At 47.1% G+C, this 25,322-nt stretch overlaps 1 protein-coding gene across 1 annotated transcript; it reads left to right on the forward strand.

Moving 5' to 3' along the window:
- The first annotated feature begins 3,232 nt into the window (after nucleotides 1-3,232).
- LOC117694888 (anomalous homeobox protein-like) lies at nucleotides 3,233-19,275 on the forward strand. Its single transcript, XM_034485911.1, has 9 exons — nucleotides 3,233-3,481; nucleotides 8,626-8,753; nucleotides 11,110-11,233; nucleotides 12,071-12,278; nucleotides 12,583-12,703; nucleotides 13,479-13,780; nucleotides 16,821-16,935; nucleotides 18,804-18,888; nucleotides 19,153-19,275. Exons 1-9 carry the CDS (start codon nucleotides 3,233-3,235, stop codon nucleotides 19,273-19,275), a joined length of 1,455 nt encoding a protein of 484 aa, XP_034341802.1.
- Nucleotides 19,276-25,322: the final 6,047 nt, after the last annotated feature.

Genomic DNA, 25,322 nt, shown 5'->3' on the forward strand with positions numbered 1-25,322 from the left:
CCCCTTTGTGTACTGCTCTACCATGGGACACCCACTTACAAGAAGACAAACTGCAGTCTCTCCCATTGGGAACCAACCAGGCAGTCACATACTGAAAAAAAAAAACTCAAAGGGGGATTCTCACTCAAGTCTCAGGACAGCGCCCACCCAAAAACTCACAAGAGACCAGTTTGCTGTAAACACATGAGGCAGTGTAATATCAGAGCTCTGGGCCAGCCCATATCTCCATATCTCACATAGGAGATAGAGGGACTGACCCAGAGGCTCTAAGAATTAGGACTTTTATAACCAAGGGGTGGAAGAAGTGGGAGATTTTTACGTGGGTACACATGATTAGTTGTTTTACATTTTTGAACATCAGCAGGCTGTATAGGCTGAGCAGGCCCAAAAGGGAGAAAAACACCAGATGGCCCATTACTCATTTGGACATATCTCTGTTCTTCTAAGGATGTTCTTGTATACTTATTATCTTTCATGGTCAGCCAGTTCTGGAAGACTTAGCAGGCCTTTGTCTTATAATTTCACATTTTCTGTGGCTGACTAACTGGGACCAAACCTGCTGACAGGCATTTTTAACTATTTAGGTTAGGGAAAAGGAATCACAATGCCCTGCTATTTTATTAGTTTGGGCCTATTTTAAAAGTTTCTTTCAGTACAACAAAGGGGTTTAGCTGCAGGCAACAGAGTCAGAGACAACCTCTGCCCCAAGAAAAGCAGGCAGAGGCCTTTGAAAAGGAAAGGAATAAAGGAATAAATTCCTTAAAGATATAAAAAATGCAATTAAACGGGTGGAGGAAAAAAACAAAAGGGTTCAAGACATGAAAGTGGAAATAGAAGCAATAAGAAAAAGAGAAATTGAGGAAGTAGTGGAGTTGGAAAACCTAGGGAAAAGAACAGGAACTAGAGACACAAGCATCACCAACAGAATACAAGAGATGGAAGAGATAATCTCAGGCATAGAAGATATGATAGAAAAAACTAATACAGCAGACAAAGAAATGTTAAATCGACAAATTTCCTGACAGAAAACATCCAGGAAATCTGGGATACCATGAAAAGAACTAACCTAAGATTAAAAGGAAGAGAAAAATGGTGTCTCTTAGGTCAGTACCACCTGGTATCTATAAAAGAAAGAACAAGAAGAAAGAAGGAAAGAAAAAAAAGAAAGAAACAAAAAATGCAATGAAAAACCAACAAAACTACTTGCTTTTACTCCAGAAGAACAGGAAACAGCAGGTACAGAAAAGAGAGAAAGAGACTAAGAAGAGTAACTCTCTGATTGAAAACTTTGCATTTAGAAACCAAATCTTAACACATATTCATTATTCATAGGTATTGCTTGCAGTGTGTATTTTATAAGGTATGTTTAGATATCTTTGCTTCAGAAGGATATCACGATAAAATTGAGAACACACAAGCAAAGGCCTGGAAAGGGTTAGCACCACTAACCAGACAGGTTTGGAACACCACAACTTGGTAAAAAGTTTTGTTTTAAACAGTGAACTATACAATGAGTATAATGATACAAGAGGCATAGGCACATATGAAAGTGCATCATGCCACAGAAGTGAACAGAAGACTATACATGTATACATACACACATAGGTACACACATCACATAAACAGCACACTCCTAGTATATACTACACACACACACACACACACACACAGGATCTCTGAGTATCTAGGAAACCTAGAATTGTCTCTGCTAAAGGCTTGAGAAGCTCCACAACTTGGCTGTCCTCAGTGATTATGTCAGAGTGCCCATAGTACCATAAGGCCAGCAACACGTCACGGATCACAGGCGACCAGAGTGTCACACAAGAAAGATCAAGGGTTTTTCATGGACCAAATTCCCCCACTCTAGTAAAATGCAGGGGCCTTTGCTTCTTGCTGCCAAACGCGGTTTTTAAAGGTACCTCTGGCCTGGAGGAGCAGAGGCTCAAGTTTGGATACTTTGTAGCTCCTTAGCTTGCAGCCCGTGGAGAACTAGTCCCGGGAGCAACAGAAGTCACGATGGGGGGTGTCAGGAGGAGTTGTTGGAAGAGGAAAGGGTGGGACAATGTGGTAGGGAGGAGCTTCGGTGAGGCCAATGGGCAGTGGTGTCCAGAAAGCCAGGAGAGCTGAGGTGCAGACTACTGTGCCTTGCGAACTCCACATCCGGTGTTTGGAGTCTAGCCTCTGCGAGTGAGCATCTTTCTGCAAAGGAAGAGCATTTTGAAAAGGTACCAGGAAACGTGGGCTGGCTTTCTGGTCCCAGCATGGGTGGGGGTTTCAGTGGGAGCCCCTTTCTTCTTGGATCAAGGTCTCATCGAGCACTTGATCCTAGAAGACACTGTGCCTGATCCAGCAGGGAGCTGCACTAAGTATTGGATGAAACCGGAATCCCGAGATAGCCCTGCTCCAGGTTTGTGAGAACCATGAACCCTCTTCTGTTGAGGGCTGATGAGGCACCTGATGTTCACCCCGATGTGTGAAGGAACTAGACCTGGGGAGGCTCTTGCTAGCAGGCAAAACAGGCTGGGCTCCCTGCACGCCCACTGTCCTCAGCCTCACTTTTGGAGAGTAGTCCATAGAAAAGGCCTCTCCACGCCGAGGTTTTATGCCTGAAAGCTTATCAACAAGCTGCGTGGATGTCCTCAGCTGGGATCTCTCCAGGCTTGTGAATTTGCTGAGAAATCGTTGTGATTTCTCTTCTAGCAGCTCCCTCCTGGGGATGCTCCAGGACACAGCATTTCATCCTGGAAATCTGTGTCCTCAGCTCTGTGAAAAGAGCTAGTGTCTGTATTTGGGTGACTATCTTGTCACCCATGTGGCAGATGCCAGGGCTTCTGGGAAACCCACGGAGGATACAACCAAGAGCAAATGGAAACCTGATTGTAGATTCTATGAAACCATGGAGCATAGGAAGAATGAAAGAGATGAAAGGATCAGGTCAGGGGTAAAGGTTAAGGCTCAGAAAGTTGAGATTGCATGGTTGCAGAGAGCCCTGTTCAGTGGTCTCTTTACAGCTGCCTTCCTCAAGGACAGGGTTTTTGGGGGGGGAAGTAGAAGGAGGATGTGTGAAACCACTCTAGCTTCTCCCAGGTGAGTTATCCCACCTTGGACATGGTTTAACCTGAGGCTCACATATCACCTGCCCTGTGTAATGGGTCTGAGGAGTCATGGATAGAAACCAGTTGACATCAGTGTTTCTCTTAATGTTCTTGTTTGGCAGAGCTGGTCTTGCAGGATGCAGGAGTTCCTGAGGCTGCTGAGGGAGCATGGGGACGACAGCTCTCCCCCACCAGATTTGGTGACCCTGGCAGGCAAGCTGTGTCGGGACTTCCAAGACAAACCTGTTCAGGTGCTACATTTGGTGGAAGCCATTCTGAACAGCAAGCATCGTTGGGCTCTTGTGAAAAATGAAGATGTGACCATGGTGTGTGTCCATGTCCTGATCCAGCAGGAGCAGCACCTTTTAGCCCTCCAGATTCTAAAGGTATGATGGCGGTATGGTGGTGGGTACAGAGAAAAGTGGGGACACAGCACCTTCCACTGTCCCCTAAGGTGTCATGAGCTGAGGCAGGATGGCACACTGATTTGACCAAGTAACCCCTAGCTTGGGAACCTGGGCAACTATCCTTTTAGTAAATCCCTATTTGGTGGAGAAAGGGGACCAGGTGGTGAGAAAATGTGTAGTTCTGATGTCCTTGTGTGAGAAAAATTTCCTGGGGAGACGAAACCCACTTGTCTACTCACCTCAGATAGGGAACCCACAACAGACCAAAGTAGGGATAACAGCAAAGTGCCACTTGGACTAAATCTCTTCAGGCCCCTGGTCTGGTCAGTCTTCTGTGCAGCTGTCCTAGTGTGACACCCTTCTTAGCCTCTGGGCTGTTTGCTCTGGCAGGGAGGGGCCTAGTGAATCTTGAAGCTACCTTTTTAGTTGTTTACCTCCCTGCTTAGGGACCTCCCCTGCAGGATGGAATGTTTTAATCTGGGAAGAAACTGTTACACAACACTCCACCCACTATTTGGCTCTTGCATTCTCTTCCTCATCCTCTTCCTCCTCTTCTTCCTCCTCTTCCTCCTTCTCCTCCTCCTCTTCCTTTTCCTCCTTCTCTTCCTCCTCCTCTTGCAATGATCCCTGTGCCTTGGAGTGGGTGATTTCTTCTAGTGGGTAAGAAAAGAAGCTCCCCATGTCACAGTAACAGTCACTTGTGATCAGGAGATTCACCAGTGGCTATGTGTTGAGGTTTATAACCTCAGTGATGTATGAGTACACATGTGTTTACAGGCAGTTTGACATCACATCCAAGAGTAAAAGCATAAAAGTAGCTTGCCCATTGGAGCATGTGTGTCTCCAACCACAGGATATTCTCCTGGCTTACACTACCCGTGTGAACTCAGTATGGTGGATCTGTCCTTAAATGAATTCAGAAGGCTATCTTTCTGACCCACTCCCCATAATTGAACCATGTTACCATGAACAGGCACATCCTGCCTGGCATGTCTATATTTTAGCACGCAGGGTCTGTAGTCAAACAGAAATGTTGGTGACAATTCTCTAGCAGCACCTTTCATGGCCACCCCGGGCATTGGGAAAGCAGGTTAGCAGGCTGAGCGTTTCCAGATCAGTCCCATCTGAAATTTCTATCTCCTACAATCAGAGCATGGACTTATGGTGTCCTCTGAAATCAGGTCTTACCATCTAACTTTGGCCTACACCCAACAGCAGAGGCAATAATAGCCTTTCTGTTATGCCTGGCCTCAAGGACTTCCCTGACCAACAGCTCATAGACTCACTCCTGGCCCTGGGGTTTCATTCATCAACCTTGTGGCCTCAGTGTGTGTCCTTCTGGATTCCAGTTATCCCAACCTTGGTAAGGCAGTAGGTCCATGGAAGTCCCACTGTACATACAGGTCTCTGCAAGGGCTTTCCAAATCTGCACAACACTCAGTGCTTTAAATAATGACATCTGTATAAAAAACAGCTTTGCCTGAGGATGGGCAAGGCAAGACAAACTCCCCAACCACCATCCCATAAGGTATAGGTCAACTAAAAAATACCTTGGCAAAACCACTCTGGTAGTCTATTGTCTTCTGTTCTCAGCAGAGATCAAGTGGTCCCAGAACTTCACAACTAAGAGCATGTACTAAAGTCAATCAGAAGCAAAGTCTTATACAGCATGGCATGGTTCCATGCATTTGATATCAGTTGCTTCTTTGATCCATCAGGGTGGGTACAAAGCATGGATAAGAGGAGCTAACTTTAATTGCTCCCTGTAATCCGTGGTCATTCTCTCTGAACCAACACAAATTCATATCCTAGAGTTCTTCCTTGGAGCTTCCCTACATTTCTCCACACCTGATAAATTGGTGAGCCTGATTTAATCTACTCAGTCATACCACACACAGTGCCAAAAGGGACCACGGTCTTGCTCTGCTCTGCTGCACCCGCTGACTCCCTGGGTTGGCAGTGGGGAACATATGTAGCTGTTGCCTCCCCTTTCACAATACCTGGCTGCTGGGGAGTTCCTGACAGGAGAAACCATCTCCACCCCTAGCATAACTTTTTCTTGAGGGAAAGTTCCCTTCCTTAGTCTGTGGGGGAACAATTACCCATTTGCTGGGTCAGAACAGGCTTGGCCATCATCACCTGCATTATTCTATCCTGAAAGTCTTCTGTGAAGTGGTCTTTGGTTTTAAGACTTCCACACGTTTCTTAACACAACATTTGTTTTGTTTGTTTCTTTTTTGTTTTAAAATCAATTTTTTTTTTAATTTAGGAAACCCAGTTCCACTGAAATTCAATCACATTTGCCTTTGAGTAAACCAGATAGAACTCTTTCTCTGCTTAACTTGTTTTCTCATCTCCGATGGGTTGTTCTCTAACTTTATAGACACTCCTTATAGGCTGGATGGAGTTACTTGGTTCATCAAACTTCCTGCTGTTTAAAGATCTTGCCTAACCAAAGGGCTCAGGAAACCAGACTAAATCATGGTGGCTTGAAGGTCCTTGCTGAGCCAACATTTTCTTTGATCGCTCTATGTACTTGGTTCTATCTGGTCCAGTAAAAAGAGACTCAAAATCAGCTGCTTTTACTCCAAGTTCCCTCAATAGCATCTTCCCCTTCTCCATGGTCCTTCAGACCCTGTTATTTATGGGCACTTCAGACAGATCACCAAGTGTTCCTAATGGCTTTGATAAGCCAGTACATCAGGGATTGATTTTTCTCACCAGGTCCCTGTTAATCAGCCTTTGCATTACAGAGGGATAGGTTAGTTATGTTACTCAGTTTTCCTGGGTCAACCATGGTCAGACAGAACCCATCCACTCCGGTGTCCTACAGCCTCACAGTTCAGGCTGAGACAAGCTCTTTCATTACTTGTTTGAGACTCTTCCCTTACTCTACAGGCTGAATGAATCAAACTCGTTTCTTGAATTGGGCCATGGTTAATGCCCACATCTGCATGATGGATTATATATTTTCCCTGTTTTCTACTTTGGACTTGAGGGGTATCTTCAATTCTAGCTTGTTCTCTCTCTCTCTCTCTCTCTCTCTCTCTCTCTCTCTCTCTCTCTCTCTCTTTCTCTCACTTTCTCCTTCCCTCGCTATCTCCCTCCCTCCCCCCCCCTCCCTCCCTCCCTCATGTAGTTTAGTTGCTAAATCAGCAGCTATGAGAGGGGATGCTATCTGCATCTCTCTTTCTGGTTGTATGTGCCCTTGTATAAAAACAATTCCAGCTTGGCTGACATCTCAGCCTCAGACAAACTTCTAACTATACACAAAGGTGGTCAGGCAAACTCTGCTGCCGATTATAGTAATCTGCGCTCTTGTGCACAATCTCAAACACTGCAAAATTTCTTCTAAGCCTTTAATGGTTTTAAGTGATTCTCTGTATTTACATGGCAGACACCACTCTTCAATCTGGCAAGCCCACCCATTCCACACATAGAAGAATGACATCCTGGGATTTGTTCCAGGGACACTCCTAACCGTGATGACTCAGCCTTAGTTTCATGTCTCACTTGCAATAGAAAGGACCATGTAACTGCTGTCAGAACACACAGTCACACTATACACACCACACAGGAATAGCCAACTCTTATCAGAATCTCCTGGATGTATGTTCAGGCCTCCCAGCCTCAGTTTATATGCCTGGCATGCATAGTGAGATCCATGAAGGTACTTTGTACCAACTCATCCTTGGTTCTATTTGGTCCCTCTTTGGGCTCCAATCATGTTGTTTGACTTTATACATATACAGACACATACATATACACCTACACACACATACATATATATACATGCCCACACTCATGTGCTCACACGTGCACACACACACACACACACACACACACACACAAACAGTGGAGACAAAACCCTTTTGTCTACTCACCCCAGAAAAGGAACCCATGACCGACCAAAGTATGGATACTAGGAAAACCCAAATAAAGAAAGATCTCTTTGGGTTATTAACAGGACTATGGGTGAGGGGTTACTTACAGAAGTAGAAATGATCCAGACAACTGCATCACCAATCTCCCCATCCACCAGCATGTGAGACAGCAAACAGAAGCAGGGAGCCTTGAGCCCATTACACAGCCTATAAGCTGTGCCCTACAGGCTTTTTTAAGCCTATAAATAGAGGCCACTCACAAGGTTAGAGGGTGCCATTTCTAAGTGCCTCAGTTGAGCTAAATGTCTTCCAGGCAGCTTGACTGGATTCTCGTCTTTCTGGGCAGCTACTCTGGTCTCAGTCTCCTTTAGAATTTTGCTTGGCCAGGAGTGTTCTTTGCATCGTGGCTCTACTGTGTGTGCTTGGGGTCTTCTTGGCAGCTGGGCTCTGCTAACTCTGGATTGAGGGGCTTTAGTGAATCTGGTCAGATTCAGGGTACCCTTGAAGCTAATATTTTGTCAGTTCTTTGTTTCCCTGCTTAAGGAGATCCCCTGGGTGAATGGAATGTTTTAATCTGGGAGGAAAATGTCAAACAACAGATGTGGTGACACATCCTACATGGACACCAGACCTGATGCTTAACATAGAGGTGCATATCTATAATCCCAACACTCATGAGGTTGAGGAAAGACAGTGGTGAGTTTGCAGGCCACGCTGTGATAAACGATAACACGCAAACATTCAGTAAGAATGTAGGTAACAATGAGGGGACCTCGTGGTTGGTCTGCGGAGACTACAGATCGGCAGTTTTAGTAGCATTGGTGATTAGAATCCCTGAAGTGGGACAAGAATCTCACTGAGGGAGTTCCTGCCTAGATCCAGATAAGGCTAACAAGGCCTGGTGAAGATGCCATGCCTTTTACTCAGGACTAGGGTATTTGAGTAGAGGACTGCTTTACTTATTGTTTTGGAGATTCGAAGGGCTTAAGATCAGAAACCAGGCCCCTAGTTTATTCATGGCTGGCATGAAGCCTGCCATGGCTTGTGGGTAATTGTCTGGCCCAGGGTGTCACCTCCTCGGGTCCTGCTGGTACTGGAGAATTTTTATGTTCGGTTCATATTGGGGGTTTGCAGACCCAGATGATTGCCTTTCCAAAGCCTGGGTTGGTGTTTATGACAGATTGTCACCCACTCCAGGGAGTATAGAGGTGACTGGGTTTCAGCATGTTTTTCCTACAGGTGTGTCACATGCCAGGAGGCAGCCAGGACCTGGTAGAACTCTGGAATGACATCCACTACCAACTGACCATGAAGAGGCTGGGTGTCACTGAACTGACTGCAGCACAGAGGTTTCGCTGCAGGAAGAGGTAGTTGCTGATTTTCCTCTGTGCAGGCTCCCTGGGACTTCCAGGGGAGGAATGTGCCATCCAAACCCCAAGGGTCTGAGGAAACAATGACAGAAAGTCACCTTAGCAGCATTTATTACAATGTAATGTACACCAGGGCTCCCAGGTTTGTCACATCCTGGTGTGTGTGCCCTTCACCAGCCTGGTGCCTGAGTGTTGTGCAGGCTGGAAGTACATGATCATATGCAGCTCTGTCATCCAGACTGTCTTGACTTCTCTTCATCACTAGACACAGACCCTGTGGATGGGGATAGTGAGAGTAGGGCAACTAACTGAGTTTTACTCTCCTGCTTCTCACATCATGTACTCCTCATGCCCTAGGCATCATGCTAGCCCCTGGGGACTGGAAGAAGAGAATGTAATTAATATTAGTCTCACCTTTATCATTCATGGAGGACAGAGCTGGTATGGAGCAGATAAAACACATGCATGAGGTGGGGTGTGTGTGTGTGTGTGTGTGTGTGTTGGAAGGCCAAGGTTCCCTAGACACTGAGACAGTGAAGCCTTTGCTCTTCATCAAAGCCTCACACCAGAGACAGAGGGCTGAGGACTTTTACATTCAGACTAAAGTCCCCACTCACTGCAGGGCCCCACTCACTGCAGGAAGAAGTGGGGTTTGTTGTTGTGCTTGCTTTGTTTTTTTTTTTTTTTTATCAGAGAGTCTGCCAAATATTGATTCTCTGAGACTTGTCCTCAGAACCTCAGTTGATAATCAGCCTTTTGACTGGATACACGACCACATCATCCTAGAGGCTGATGGCCCAGCAGAGTGCAGTGGAGCTGTGACACTGTCATGTCCCTGTGTTTGTGAAGTGTTCTTACTGTGCTGGATGCTTGCAGGTGGTGGGTATAGACCAGGCCTGATTTTCTGCAGCCGGCCAAGGGACAGGTTCCAGGGACAATGGAGAAGAAATAGAGAGGATTTCCTCATGTAGGGCTATACCAACAGTAAGAGAACTGAGACAGATCAGGTCTTTGCTGTTGAGAAGGGGCTACATTTGACCATATGATCAGTACATATGATCTGGCGGCCTTGGATGAGAGTGGGGGAAATCACACAGACAGAATTTTTCAGCTGGAAGATGCAAGCCAGAGATTGAGAGGTACCTGCTGTCCGGGAGTAGACAGCAGACACCACAAGAGCATCTAGCCCTTCCCAAATACAGATGGGTTCTCAGGCTGTGACCATAGGAAAAGGGGGTCCTTGGTTTACATCCCCCATGCCAGGGCCACCTGGGACACTTTGCAAGCAACCACTGGAGGGTGCGGGCAGAGACCAGAACATGGGCTTTGCTGTAACTATGCTAGCCAGCTCTGCAGTGTTCTGAAGTCAGGCTGTGACCCAGAACTGAAGTCTAGGCAGGAGGAGCTCCCTACTATATGTGAACCCCAGGCACAGGGCACAATATTCTGCGTGTGCCTGGGCAGGAGAAAGCTCTGGGCTCAAAGGTAGATTCTATTTGGGATGTGTTAGATGAGATGGTCCTCTTAATGTGCTTGCATGGCACACATCTGTCATAGCTACATGTCACCTATTCCTCAGAAAAGTGGCCTTTACATGTGTCATGTGTTCTTTATGAAGAAATCCAAAAGGAAGAGCAGGAAAAATCAGTCTGGACAGAAGAGAATGGTAGCTACCCGGTCCCTTAAGCCATCCTGGAATTCCTGTGATGTATAGAGATCAGAGGGAACAACAATACCATGGGCCTCCTGCATGGTGCAGGGGTTCCCAAAACAAGAGGAGCAGCAAGAAGAGGGGAGTGGAGGACATGAGGGATTGAGAAGCTGATTCCAGAGGATAAGTGAGATGGGCCAAGTGGAAGCCAGCAGCTTATGACACATGTGTACACACACACACACACACACACACACACAAACTGGGAAGGTTGAGGTTATGCTATTGCTCATTCTATGAGAAGTTGTGCTGCTAGGGACCAAGCCAGGAGGGCCAACTAGAGGGATTCCTTTATAAGGGAAGAGATTCATAGCTTTGCCAGTTGATGGGGGTGACCTGGAGTGACAGGCAGATGGTGTGGAACAGTATTAATAAGCCCGAAAGAAGCAGAACAGGAGCGAGATGGTGCTTGTTCTGGTCTGGCCATGGGGAAGCCTGAGCTCACTCACTGGGTGAGATCAGAGAATGGTAGACTGTCAGCTGCCATCCCAGAAAGTAGGAACCAGGCCACTCTAGGTGACTGGGACTGAGGTGCATGGGTGGACTGAAGAATGCTTATCAGAATCCTTCTGCTGACAAGCCCCAGGCCCCGAGATGGTGGAAGTTGTGCTATATAAATCCTCCTCTCCACCTCCTATACAGGAATCCACCACCCCTTACCTTCTGCCCTGAGGGTCCTAAGAACCGGAACTTTCTCCCAGAGATTCGGAGCTGTCTGCAGGACTTTGCCAGAGGTGTGACTGCTTATCCCAAGAAGGCCCAGTTGGTAAGGACAGCACCCACTCTAGGTGGCTCCTCTCCTACTCCTCCAGAGACTTCCCCACACATAAATCCAGTCTCCCTACCTCCTCCTGAGTAACTCTTCCCTCTTCTTCCTAGGAAGCTCTCCTCCCTGCATCCTCTCAGCAGGCTTCTCTCCCCTCTTCCCCAGGGAGCTTCATTGTCTTCTTCCCAGATAGGGCCCCACACCTCTCAGGTGGCTCCCCCTCTGTGATGTAACTTCTTGAGCTCTCTGTGTCTTCTTCTGGCCTCACCAGCCTTCCTCCACAGACCCCACCCTCATTCTCTTTGCCCACACCCCATATTGCCAACATCTCTGTGAGACTTGATTTTCTCATGAGGATCTGCCCACTTCCAACCTGGTCAATTCCCAGATGCTCCCCAGTCCTTTGTTGTGTGATCCAAACTGAAAGTCACAGTGTAGCAGAGAAGGGACATTGGTTAAAGACAGTGCAGACACTGATCCAAGGGCTCAAGGTAGTTTCAACCTGGCCTTTGTCCTTTAATAGGGTCTTGGGTCCTCAAGAGTGTCAGCTGGTCCTGAATGGAGTGAGTGGGTGCAGAACATGTGTGTGTGTGTGTGTGTGTGTGTGTGTGTGTGTGTGTGCACGAGTGTGTGTATTGCCATCTACTTCTTCAGCACATGCTCAGGAGCTGATGATCTGTTTTCCACTGCACCAGTTCACTGAACACAATATCTGCCAGCATTTCAGGGGTCAAGCTGGGCTGTACCCAGTTTTCTCTGTGAATATTACCTGACCCAGACACTTGTGTGAACGCCTGTAACTCAAGGATGGTTGTTTATTTTGGGGTTGGGGGGCAGGAAAAACTGGCATCGGAGACAGGCTTGACTACTGAGCAAGTGTACAGCTGGTTTGCCAATTATCGGCGGCATAAGAAGGGTCTTCTCAGGCATGTGGCAAGAGCCCAGGAGGCCACATCAGAAGTTTCCCAGGCAACGGATCATGTTCCTGAGCCAGCACAGCTCTCAGGAAACCATTGTGAGTCTCTGACTGTATCTCAGTGCTCAGGTGAGCAACCCAAGGCCCTTTGAGAGGCTGATTTCTGACAAGATGTACCTGGCTCTGAGTTGACCCTGGCATGGCTGTGTGGGTCTGGAGGCGGGGTTCAACGTAGCTATTAGGACCTACAATGTGTTATTTGGGAAGAGAACCCATTGCCAGGCTGGGAACTATTGGTTTGCACTGAAGTGAGCCCAAGGGACAAGACTATTGGGATGACTAAAGATCACTTCTTATTGTAGTCTGTGGAGCTGCTCTCAGCTGGGCAGGGGGGCTGGGACCTAATGCACTCCTCTCTGTGGTTTGCTTCCAGCTGGATGTGAAGGAAGTGAGACTCTACAGTCCCCAGAGACTACCCAAATAGCTAAGGGGCTGACATCCCCAGCTGTGAGGTTTTCTGAAGACAACACAACATCACCACCACTGGGTTTCAGGTAGTGTCATTCACTCAGACCAGGGGACAGGTTTCTTTCTTTAGTTTGCAACTCCTTTGTTGGAGACCTGAGTGTAATTTATCCTTAAACCCATCCCTTTCCCTTCTGGGCTCTGTCAGGTTGGCTTGCTTTTGTTATCTTTTTTTTTTCCCCCAAAAGTTTGCTGTCCTTTCATTTTATGGAGTAAGCAGCAGCCTGTATGTACCTCACTGTCTGGGGCTACTCCCCTGTGGCAAGGCAGGAGCCTTCTGCATACAATTCATTGCTGGTGAGTCATGGGGGCAGTGCCAGGCTGGACACTGCCCAGGAGTGTGACCTCTGCAGTTTCACGTAAAATGGGGATTTTACGTAGGTGCTAGGGCCTACCATACAAGCTGTGGTAGATGTTGAGGGGGTGTTTAAGGAGAGCTCTGATCATGTTTGAGATACCTTAGCCTTGTTGGAATACTCATTAAATCACTGTCAGCTTCTGCCTAATATTTTTTAATATTAACCATCATTTATTCATTTGATATTAGGGTCTTGCAAATCATTCTCTCTTTTCTGGTTCTTTTAAATAATTGGTATTATATGTGATTCCGGGCAGGTCAGGCCCTTTCCTTGGTAGCCACAGGGAAGATCAGGCAGGGCCACTAGTGGCAGTGATGTGCAACCTTCCACAGCATCATTGGCTTCAGCCCATATTCTCAACCTTGGCTGCATTCCTCTCCTAAGACCCACCCACCCCACCTTGGCCTGTACCCACCAGGGCACATGGTTTGGTTATGTTCCCCAGGTCACTCTATGGATGTGAAGGACACCCGGAGTGGCGAGTTCATCATCCTGCCAGTCTCATGTCCAAGGACTCTGACCCTGGGCCTGGCCTCTGCCCTCCGGCTGCTGGCAGTAGTGACATGCTTGATTCCTCTATGAATGCCCCTGAGTCCTGGATGATGCCCCTTACACTGCCATCCTTCGAGGAAGTTTTCTTCCCAGTGGAGCAACCGGGACATAGACAAAATCTGAACTCTGGGATGGATCCTGAAGTTTCTCCTTTGTCCGTGGCCATTGCCGCCCTTGCTGATCTCAACCATGCAGGTGAGTCCTCCATATACAGACTGTGATATTTTGGGCCAGCCCCCACAGCTACCCCGGTCCTCAGGTACTGTGCTGGGCTGGATGCGTGGATGTGGCCATCACCTGCTTGAACCAGAAATGTTCAGTGAAACCTAGGACTATTCTAATCTGAACAGAGTCTTCAGAAATATCCAAGATTATTTTTCATTTGTGTCTCTTTTGGAAAAAAAATGCAGATGAATGGCAAAAAAACGACAGTTAGGAAAGAGTTAAAAATGGATGACAGTAGCTGCCTGCCCACATCAGCACCCCCAGCTCTCCTACCTTATCTGTGAGTAGCTGTGCAGCAACTGAAAGCATACACATGGGACATGCCCCTCCGTACTCTGAGCATCATTTCTGGGTAAAGACTGCACAGTTATCACGGTTGCTTTTTTAGTCTCCATAACAATGGAATTATGTGACTTTCCATCTTACAAGGGCAGCAAGTTTGCTTGTGTCTCTTAGCATTCTGTGACCATAATGCATGCTTTTGTTTCTTGCAGTTTTTAATTTCCTCCTTAAAAAAACTTAAAGCCCCTGATTTTTCACATTTTAATACCTTCCAGTATTTCTAGCATGCCATTTGCAAACTTACTTCTCGGGTACCTCCTTGTCCCAGTCTCTGGGTAGATGAGGGCTCCCCAGGTCTGGGGTGGTAGCTTCATGCCAAAGGCCACCTTACTTCCCCACTCCCAACTTCGCACAAGTCCTCCTTGCACTGCAGCTCTTGTTCGGCTGATCACATTCCCACAGGCATGCAGATTCTAAGGAAGGTGAGCTAGAAGTGGGGCAAAGCTGTAAGCCCAGCCTCAGCGTTAACACTTGCTCCAGCAAGCCTCCATCATCCAGACCCTCTACCTGTGCAAAAGCACCAGTGAAGGAGGAAGAAGTGTCCAAATTCCTTGGCTAAGTGACACTTTCTCATTCAAAGCACCAGAGGCTCCATCTTAAAATACCCACCCCCTCTCTGTCCACACCCTCTATGTGTGTACAGGAGGGTTCCTGCATGCCAGCACACACAAGTAAGTCAGATTTGGATTCTAGCATTCTACCTTGAAAGAAGTCTCTTGTTTGACTTTGAACCACCAGAGATAACTTGGTCCCCAAACAGGCACCCATCTTGGCAGTGGGAACAGAGGCTTCATATCCGTGCTTTGCCATCCAGCTTTTTTATAAGGGTCCCTGAACTCAGGTTGTCATGGCTACATCACAAGCCCCTTACACAGTGAGCCATCTTCCCAGCCCAAGCTCCACATTTTGGGACCTGCAAGCCACAAGCCTGCCCTGGCACCTGACCTTGCAGAGTTGTGGCAACTGGGCATGTCCGTTTTCACTTTTCTTTCTCATGGGGAGAAAAGACAACAAAACCCTGTTGTGTTACTGTGACTTAGGATGTGTGCCTTGACCCTCTTGACCTTGCAACATTACAACATTTATTAAGAGCAGTGTCTTTCAAATTCTTCAGAAGTGAAGAGATCAGAAACAGAGATGGAGGCATGCACAACGTGGCCAGAAAAGGGCTCTGTGACCTCAGAACGTGCTGAGCAGTGGGCACCACATCAGGCAGATATTCTGGTGATCAGGCAGGAGGCTAGAACAAACCTTGACCTAGGCCCTGTGTTCTGACTGTGGCCAATGCTGTGTTATCGAGGACAGTACTACCCCATTGTGGACTCAGGGCAGTATGAAGCCTGCATGAAGCCTGCCTTTCAGGCTTCTCTCCTACCCGTGTGCCCAGCTAGAGATGACCACATCTACTAGGCTGTCTTTTAGAGTCAAAGCTCTAATGCCTTACTCAGCCACCGTCAGAGAAGTTCTCCCCTGCAGCAGATAAGAACAAATAAAGGGACCCACAGTAGACATCACACAGAGAAAGGGATGGGGGGAGGAAGGGGGAAGGGAGGAAGGGCAGGAGGGAGGGAGGGAGAGGCACGCACAGAGAGACAGAAAAAAAGATGGAGCTAGAGATCAAGAGAGGGCGAATTGGGACAACACAGCTCTAAATGTGATGATGTGATGTCTCCATCAAATCCCTCCCTCTCAGAGCTCAGGGAACCCACAGTAAAAGAGGCTAAATCCAGAGGTGTTGGAGGACCCCAGGAGTACAAAGCCCTCTAAATCAACTGTGCAAAGCTCATATGAACTCACAGAGTCTAGAGCAGCAAGCACAGGGCCCATAGGCTTCTGTACCATGTCCCCTGTGTAAATACTATTGCTTTCAGCTTAGTACTTTTGTGGGACTCCTGAGGGTGTGAATGAATGGTCCTCTGATTCTTCTTCTTGTTTATCTCTCGGAGTTCCTTTTCTTCTGTTGCATTGCATTGTCCACGTTGAACGTGATGGTTTTTATTTTATCTTGCACTTCAGGTTGTTGCATTTTGCTGGTATCTCTTAGAAGCCTGTTTTTTTTTTAAATGACAGAAACTGAGTGGATCTGAATGGGGGAGGTTGGTGGAGAGGAAGTGGGAGGAGGAGAGGGAGGATAAACTGTAATCAGGATATACTACATAAGACAGGAACATATTTTCAATAAAAGGGGGTAGGAAGAGTCAAAGATCTTTCAAGATACTCTGGCTAACGTGGAGAGAAAGCCAAAGAGCAGAGTGAGGTAGCAACAGCTTTCACCACAAGAAACCCTCAGTGAAGTAGGGAGTAAAGAGTGGAAGCACCAAGCAGGCATGGGGCTGATGGCTGAAGTGCACCTTGGTGTCCTGGGTAACAAGAGAAGCCTGTGTCGAAGAGATCCAGACTCTGGCATTGGACAGTGGGAAACACACTGTGGCGTAGGCCGGTTTAGAGTCAAGAGAAAGAGACTTTCACTCAGTTCCAGGAGGTCGGATAGGTCATAGAGGTGGTGGCTCCGTCCATCCTTTTCTTGGGTGGGAAGCTGAGTCCCAGGGATGGTGAACTGGCTTTTGTACAGTCAACTCCGCATCCTGCAGACAAGTAAGTGTGTGTGTCTTTTGTGTACTGCGTGCCTTTCTGTCACCTGTGTTTTGTGGGATTTTGTTTTCTGTAGGATGTACTGAGCAGCAGGGAAGTTATCCTCAGAGCTTGTACCCAGAGGAGGGTCCAGGACCCAGAGGTGGGCAGGCAGCTTCCACTACAGTCTCTACAGATTGTTATCACCATAGGTAAGCCTCAAGGGCCCTGGGCTTTCTGGGGGTCACAAGGCAGAATTGGGCCTCCTTTGTAGACTCCCTATCTCAGAGTTTGAAGATCATATTTTTCCTCATGTCTTTTGGAAAGCGTCAACACTTTTTGTCAACAAAAGAAGACCCCAAACAGAGGAAACGTGGGTGGGCATCCCACACTTTCGATAGTGTGCAGGCTTGTCACTGGCATCGATCCCTGAGTTCTACAAGCCTGTTCCTCATGCTTATTTCATAAGCAAAGCCTTCTGCTTTCTGGGAAGCAAGGATGTTTTCCCTCTTGATACTGCAAATCGTTTTCTGGAAAGGTCTAAAATTCTTTAGAGATGCCAAAGTATGGACTGTTAAGTTAGAGGCCATCTCAGAGGACTGGAGAGACATGAGTCCAGTGGTTCTGTGTTAGAAAGATAACAACCAAAGTCCCACGGGATTCAGAGATAAAGATGGTTAGTGTCCAGAGTGGTCCATTCCTCTGTGACTGAGAGAAGATTCCCAAGGTTTTACATGAGATGGGGTCAGGCTATGGAGTGGTCTGAGGTCTTCTGGTAGATAAAAGTTGGCAAACATCTCCAGGTTGGGCGCTAGCTCCAGAAAGCTGTAAGGGTTGTCTGGGGTCTTCTGGTGGAGAGGGAATCACTACTGCTCATCCTGTTTTAGTGGACACTTGTCATGTCTACACTAGGGTCAACCAAGTCCACATGATTCCAGGTCATGATTGAACCTTCCTCGTCTCATCCACCAAGCGTCTGATACTAGTGGTCTAGTGGATGTCCTTCTGTTGTCATGATTAGCTGTATTGCTGAGTGTGACACTGTTCCTGGGGGAGATAAAAATAAATGTCTCCTCACCCCAGATAAGGAACAGATGTCTACTCACACCAGACAGAGATCAGATGACAAAGTAACAATAAAAAGTCCATCTTAGTGAATGGGAGAGTTTACTGGGGTTAGGAGTTGCTTACAGAGCAGGCATGGCCAAGGGTAGTTGGGCCTCACCAAACCACAGCCAGTGTGGGTGGTGACTCATGAAAGCTGGAAGCCTGGAGTTCTCTTGCAAGCAGCTTGTCAAGTGTAGCATCCTGGCTAGGCAGCTTAGCTCATGAGAGGGAGTCTTCTCCAGGCAGCTTGGCTGCTCAGAGTCCCTGCCCTCAGCAGGTGCTTGCTGCTTCAACAGCTCTGGGGAGGAAACTTTGCAGATCTTAAGGTTTCAGCTTTCCCAGACGTTTAGACTAATTCCCTAGTCTCATATGCTTTGCTGCTTCCTCCTGGAGGGAACCCTTCAAATCTGAGGAAATGCACCCATGACAATTCAGTAAGTAGGATTCCGTGTAAATAGAAGCAGATACTATGCACTGAGGTTTCATCTAGAAAGATGGCATAAAGGTCTCCTTGTGTAAACCTGGCTAGCCTCTAAATGCCAGCTCTCCTCCCGCTTTAGCCTGTGATTCAGTGCTGCGGTTGTCGACCAGCCCTGTTTTTTCTTTTCCTTTTCTTTTTCTGTTTGTATCTTTCTTCTTTGCTCTATTGGCTAGTGCTTAGTGTGTCCACTGCAAGATTTGTCCTGCCAGGACTGGGTTAGCATCAGTGATGCCTTCTTCAGTTGGTCCCCATGACCTGCTGGATGAGGCTGCTCACATTAGCATGTATGTATCCCTCCTGGCTCACTCTGCACAGAGTGCCTTGTCTGAACAGTGTTCACAATTCCTTCAGTCACTCAGAATGTCTTTGATGTACAGATGTGGGACTGTGGGGATCATGACACCCAGTGTTACCATGAGACAAAACCTATTCTGATGTGTGAAGTCAAGGATATCCTTTACAGTTGTAAAGGATAGAGCTCTTGTCTTTCAGTTCTCTGGAAGCGATGCCAGCCTTACCTGCCATGCCAGCACCTCTGTCCACGATGGAGCTGAGCCAGCCCTTGCCCTTCAGCCAGGTGAGGCATTCTGGAGTTTGCATGGGTTTCTTCTTAGAGCTAGTGCTGCTGGATGGCCAATAAGGAGCAGAAATCACTTCTGGGTGGAGGTTACTAAATCCAGACCTGCCCTGGAATTTTTTGGTTGGAGTGCTAGACCCCTCTCCTAAGTTCAGAATAGGTTTTACTTTGCCAGGAGGCACCCCGGTGGGAAAGCTGGTATCCCAAAACCTGACAGAGCATGCCTCTGTTTGTAATGCTGTGCTGCTTTTTGCTTTCTTTCAGGTGCAAAGAGCTGATGACCAGGCCTCGTGGGATGCTTTCTGGGGAGCCACAATGCTCCTTGAGTTTTCTGAGGGCGCCCTGGGTCGAAATGCCGGTGTGGAGACGGAGCAGCACACAGAATGAACAAGTGTGGATTGTGCACCTGTTCAACACCAGTTTCAGAGATTCACTGTGAACAAAAGTCTATGTTCTCAGAGTTCCCCCCCCCACCCCCGGAGCGAGTCTGCTAGGAAGTCCCAAGAGCATCTTGTCACATTGCACTGTTTGAGTAGTTTGGATGGTAAATTTCTTTATTGCAAAGTTTTTTGAGAACTGTCTGTGGTGTCCAAAGTCCACGGTGGTTCTCCTCCACTCAAGTAATGATAAATGTTTAGTTGAGCCTCCCGACGTGAGCCTAAAAAAAGGCTCACTGCATCAGAGAATGTTCCACTGGTGAGCCTTCCTACCGCCTTGTACATAAGGACACCCTCTTCCACTCATTAACTTTGTGAGTGCTACAGAGAGTGATTTACTACTTTTCTGGACGTGAGACCCTCCTCCTCGAGTGCTGAGCAGCAAACTTGACAAGACTAGGCCCAGATAGGGTTCAGCAGAATGGGTTTCCCTTTCACCCAGCGTTTGTTATATGCTTCTGGGGGAAATGTTTTATTAAACTAAATCCAGGTTTTTGTTTCAAACTTCACAGTGCATCCTAACATTTGTTTGTGTCAATGCAAAAAGATTTCCATTGGCTTTTCAGACCAGAATTTGTGGTGGGGTGGTGGTAACAGCTCCCTAACTGCCCCTCCCACCTCCTTCCCCAACCCTTGGTTTACTGCAGAGGACCACTTTTCCTCTCAGGGAGGTTCACATTGTCCTAAGCCCATGACCTTGGCACTGTGCATCATGATGTGATTGCTTTCTAGGCTACTACATGAACACCATTTTGTTGGTACCTCTCTCCTCTGTTTTTTGTTCCTTCCCCTTTGTTTCGTTATATCTTCATTATAAATTCCAGGAAGCTGGGTTTCTTGGTCCTCAGTGCCTGTCTATTTAATTTGCTGTAGTCTCTGGCCACCTGATAACTCTCTGCTCACCTCCCGAGTTGTCTGTTGCAGAGTAGAAGCCTTATATTAGCTGGGAGATCCTAGAAATGGGACCTGCACATCAAGGTGTCAATCCTGATGTCAGAAGCTTCCAAGTCTGTGGGGGACAATAGACATAGAAGACCTCTCATGGGAGGTGGGTACAAGGATGAGGAGCTTATGTTGGAATACATGAAGGTTGGCATCACAAAGCATGAGACTCTTAACCAAAATTGGCAAAGGGCATGGTGAGAGATTGAAGTGTAGTACAGCAAATGAAACAAGTGCTTTGGATGAATTATGGATGAAGGTCATTTTATGCCTCATCTGGGTAGACATAATCCTCAGTCCTTGAAGGGAAAGCAGGTACTGACAATGGCTGTTCAGGAGTCTAAGTCAGGATCTGTCACCAGCAACCACTTGTCTGATGGCCATAAGGGACTCTTTCTGTAGGTCTGCCTCACCAGGCTGACTCCTCTACATCCATGTGTGTAAGGAGAGCAACCATTGTGCCTTGGGTTACTGCAGAGGACCACTTGTCCTGTCAGAAAGTTCACATTGTCCTCAGCCCATGACCATGGCACTGTGCACCAGGATGTGTTCCCCAGTGTATTTTTTCCTCTTTTTGTGGCCTAACACAAGGGACACTCAGTATGGGATGCTGACATGGTTTGTATTTGTCCAGCAATATAGAGGTGGTAAAATGTGATTTCTGGGACCAGTCTGCACCACTGTAGAGTGGGAAGAAGGGTCACAATTCCCCAAAGCCTGTTATACTGGAGGGGCCAGGGGTGAGGTGATATAAAGTAGACCTTGTCTCCTTTTCCTCTCTTTTCATGAAGCTTCCTGAATGTGAGCTTTGCCTTAGCATCCATGGGATACGGACATGGTTTGTATTTGTCCAGCAATATAGAGGTGCTAAACTTATTTGTTGCACACACAAATAAACCCAGTTCTTATGTGAATGACATGGGGCATCACATGTTTCAGACCAGCCTGGGCTACATGGCTGACTAAGACAGTATCTGGGGATGGATAAAAAAATTTACGTATAGCTCAGTGTTAAAGTGCTTATATAAAGTTACAGATGGATACTAGGATCAGAAGCCATGGACCACAGTTAAGGAATGGGGAGCCCTTGGGTAAGTTTAGTGCTTTGACTGGCAAGGGTATAGCAATAGATGCTGTGTGGGTAAGAACTTGGCAAAAAAGCCCTGAGAACTTGGACCACAATTCCAGCAAGACAATCTCTAGTCCCATCCTGTGTTGACAGTAGTCCATCTACAAGAGCCTATATCAGACACTCTCAGATGAGAATCCTTGCCCAAATGTCAGGAGCCTCAGACTTTCTAGTGCTAGGATTGCAGAGATTAGACAACACACATGGCATGGCCCACTTTTTCTTTTGAAGTTCTTTGTAATTCTGAAATGCCATGACTCTCAGGTCAAACAAGATGACTATTATCCAAGGCCCATGTGAAATAGGTAGACATTATTCCTGCTGACATCTACCCAAAAAGCTGTGGTAAGAAATCAAGGATGATTTTGCTTTTTTTTTATTTCTATAGAGCAAGGGAGTGTTGCATGCATTCTGCCATCTAGCAGTATCCCCCAAGGGTGACAGGTTTATGTCAACTCCCCTACTTTTGGGGCATTGTCAGGCCAAGCATTATGTGGGTCCCTACTTTGGGAGGGAGAATGAGCAGCGATGACAGGACCAGACTTAACCCATAGGCCCTCAGTTGCCTGGCTCCCAGCAGAGGAAGTATGAAATGGTCAACAAGGAAATCAGAGCCTACCTAGAACTGAGCTCTTGCATTATGAATGAACCTTATCTCAGGACATTCTGAATGTTTTGGATATTCAGCCACAGATCTGAGAGCCGGGAAAGCAGTGACCTCTCCAAGTCACAGGGTCCTTACCTGCTCCTAAAGCCCAGGGAATGAAGCTCCAACACGCCTGAGTGAACTACCTAACAAGACCCTGCTTTAAAATCTTTGGATTCTGGGCTGGAGAAATGGCTTAATGATTAAGAGAACTTGCTGCTCTTACAGAGGACCTGAGTTTGGTTCCCAACATCCAATCTGGGTGGCTCACAGCCACATATAATTCCTTCTCAAGGGGAATCTGATATCCTCTTCTGGCTTCCACAGGCACCCACATGCATATGCTATATATTCTTTGTCTTAGGGTTTTACTGCTGTGAACAGACACTATGACCAAGGCAACTCTTATAAGGACAACATGGAATTGGAGCTGGCTTACAGGTTCAAGGGTTCAGTTCATTATCATCAAGGTGGGAGCATGGTAGCATCCAGGCATGCATGGTTCAGGAGGAGGTGAGAGTTCTACATCTTCATCTGAAGGCTGCTAGTGGAAGACTGACTTCCAGGCAGCTAGGATTTGGGTCTTAAGCCCATGCCCACAGTGGCACACCTTCTCCATCCAGGTTACACCTACTCCAACAAGGCCACACCTCTAAATAGTGCCACTCCCTGTGCCAAGCATATAGAAATCATCACATTCATACACACATTCATATATGTAAAAATAAATTTTAAAAATAAAAGGAAAAGAAAGACATTCTTAGAACAGCACAGGTAATTTTAGGAAGCCAAGAAAGCTGGCATGTATATAACTGCAGCATTCAGAAGACTGAGGCAGAAGGATTGTCAAGAGTTAGAGGCCAAACTGATTGACACCTTGTAACAAGAAAAGGAAAGAAGCCAAATAGAGTGGCTCATGCTTATAATCCCAGCATTCAACAGGCTGAGACAGGAGGACTGCTGTGAGTTCAAGGCAAACCTGAGCTACTATGCGAGACCGTGCCACAGAGAAGGTTTCTGCAGGAGGGAATGGGATTGGGAGACAGAAAGACAGGTTTGAAAGAAGAGATACCAGAACAAAACTGAGGACTGCCTGCCCCATGCTGAAGAAACCAATCTCCTCATTCTCCCTGGCAGTAGGAAGAGCTTTCTCACTCCTCTAAGTGACCCAGGCCCAAGCCTAGATATAAGCCCCCCCCACACACATTCTTGTTCACAGCCACCTGAGCCTGGAGTGGGGGCGCTGGAGTCCTAAAACTACCCCTAACATGACATGAGTTTTTCTGGAATACTCAGGTCCATCACACCAGGGCCCACCAGGCAGCGCATTTGCACAAAGGTGGAAGAATAAGTGCTACCGGCCACCCCATTTGCTACCAGGGCCAGATGGCTAGAGCTGTTGTTACTCCAGTCATGTACTGGGGCCCAGAAATGGGCAGGTGGACTCTGCCCCTACCCTCACAGATAATCTAGCACATCTGGGACAACAGGTCCATTCTCAGACTTCTAAAATTGAGCCATGATCCACAGCATCCCCCAGAATCCTACTTCTCTGCCTACCATCTCCATCTGTCTCTTACTTAATCTCCACCTCAGAGGATTCTACAGTGGTGCAGACTGGTCCCAGAAATCACATTTTACCACCTCTATATTGCTGGACAAATACAAACCATGTCAGCATCCCATACTGAGTGTCCCTTGTGTTAGGCCACAAAAAGAGGAAAAAATACACTGGGGAACACATCCTGGTGCACAGTGCCATGGTCATGGGCTGAGGACAATGTGAACTTTCTGACAGGACAAGTGGTCCTCTGCAGTAACCCAAGGCACAATGGTTGCTCTCCTTACACACATGGATGTAGAGGAGTCAGCCTGGTGAGGCAGACCTACAGAAAGAGTCCCTTATGGCCATCAGACAAGTGGTTGCTGGTGACAGATCCTGACTTAGACTCCTGAACAGCCATTGTCAGTACCTGCTTTCCCTTCAAGGACTGAGGATTATGTCTACCCAGATGAGGCATAAAATGACCTTCATCCATAATTCATCCAAAGCACTTGTTTCATTTGCTGTACTACACTTCAATCTCTCACCATGCCCTTTGCCAATTTTGGTTAAGAGTCTCATGCTTTGTGATGCCAACCTTCATGTATTCCAACATAAGCTCCTCATCCTTGTACCCACCTCCCATGAGAGGTCTTCTATGTCTATTGTCCCCCACAGACTTGGAAGCTTCTGACATCAGGATTGACACCTTGATGTGCAGGTCCCATTTCTAGGATCTCCCAGCTAATATAAGGCTTCTACTCTGCAACAGACAACTCGGGAGGTGAGCAGAGAGTTATCAGGTGGCCAGAGACTACAGCAAATTAAATAGACAGGCACTGAGGACCAAGAAACCCAGCTTCCTGGAATTTATAATGAAGATATAACGAAACAAAGGGGAAGGAACAAAAAACAGAGGAGAGAGGTACCAACAAAATGGTGTTCATGTAGTAGCCTAGAAAGCAATCACATCATGATGCACAGTGCCAAGGTCATGGGCTTAGGACAATGTGAACCTCCCTGAGAGGAAAAGTGGTCCTCTGCAGTAAACCAAGGGTTGGGGAAGGAGGTGGGAGGGGCAGTTAGGGAGCTGTTACCACCACCCCACCACAAATTCTGGTCTGAAAAGCCAATGGAAATCTTTTTGCATTGACACAAACAAATGTTAGGATGCACTGTGAAGTTTGAAACAAAAACCTGGATTTAGTTTAATAAAACATTTCCCCCAGAAGCATATAACAAACGCTGGGTGAAAGGGAAACCCATTCTGCTGAACCCTATCTGGGCCTAGTCTTGTCAAGTTTGCTGCTCAGCACTCGAGGAGGAGGGTCTCACGTCCAGAAAAGTAGTAAATCACTCTCTGTAGCACTCACAAAGTTAATGAGTGGAAGAGGGTGTCCTTATGTACAAGGCGGTAGGAAGGCTCACCAGTGGAACATTCTCTGATGCAGTGAGCCTTTTTTTAGGCTCACGTCGGGAGGCTCAACTAAACATTTATCATTACTTGAGTGGAGGAGAACCACCGTGGACTTTGGACACCACAGACAGTTCTCAAAAAACTTTGCAATAAAGAAATTTACCATCCAAACTACTCAAACAGTGCAATGTGACAAGATGCTCTTGGGACTTCCTAGCAGACTCGCTCCGGGGGTGGGGGGGGGAACTCTGAGAACATAGACTTTTGTTCACAGTGAATCTCTGAAACTGGTGTTGAACAGGTGCACAATCCACACTTGT

This window comes from Arvicanthis niloticus, chromosome X (assembly GCF_011762505.2).
Source record: "Arvicanthis niloticus isolate mArvNil1 chromosome X, mArvNil1.pat.X, whole genome shotgun sequence".
Classification (NCBI taxonomy): domain Eukaryota; kingdom Metazoa; phylum Chordata; class Mammalia; order Rodentia; family Muridae; genus Arvicanthis; species Arvicanthis niloticus.

Bases quoted from the DNA above. Each gene is read 5' to 3' on its own strand.
- LOC117694888 (XM_034485911.1), top strand. From the start codon at position 3,233: ATGCAGGAGTTCCTGAGGCTGCTGAGGGAGCATGGGGACGACAGCTCT. The intron at 12,704-13,478 runs GTAGTGTCATTC...TATGTTCCCCAG, and splicing joins TCACCACCACTGGGTTTCAG to GTCACTCTATGGATGTGAAG. The intron at 18,889-19,152 runs GTGAGGCATTCT...GCTTTCTTTCAG, and splicing joins AGCCCTTGCCCTTCAGCCAG to GTGCAAAGAGCTGATGACCA.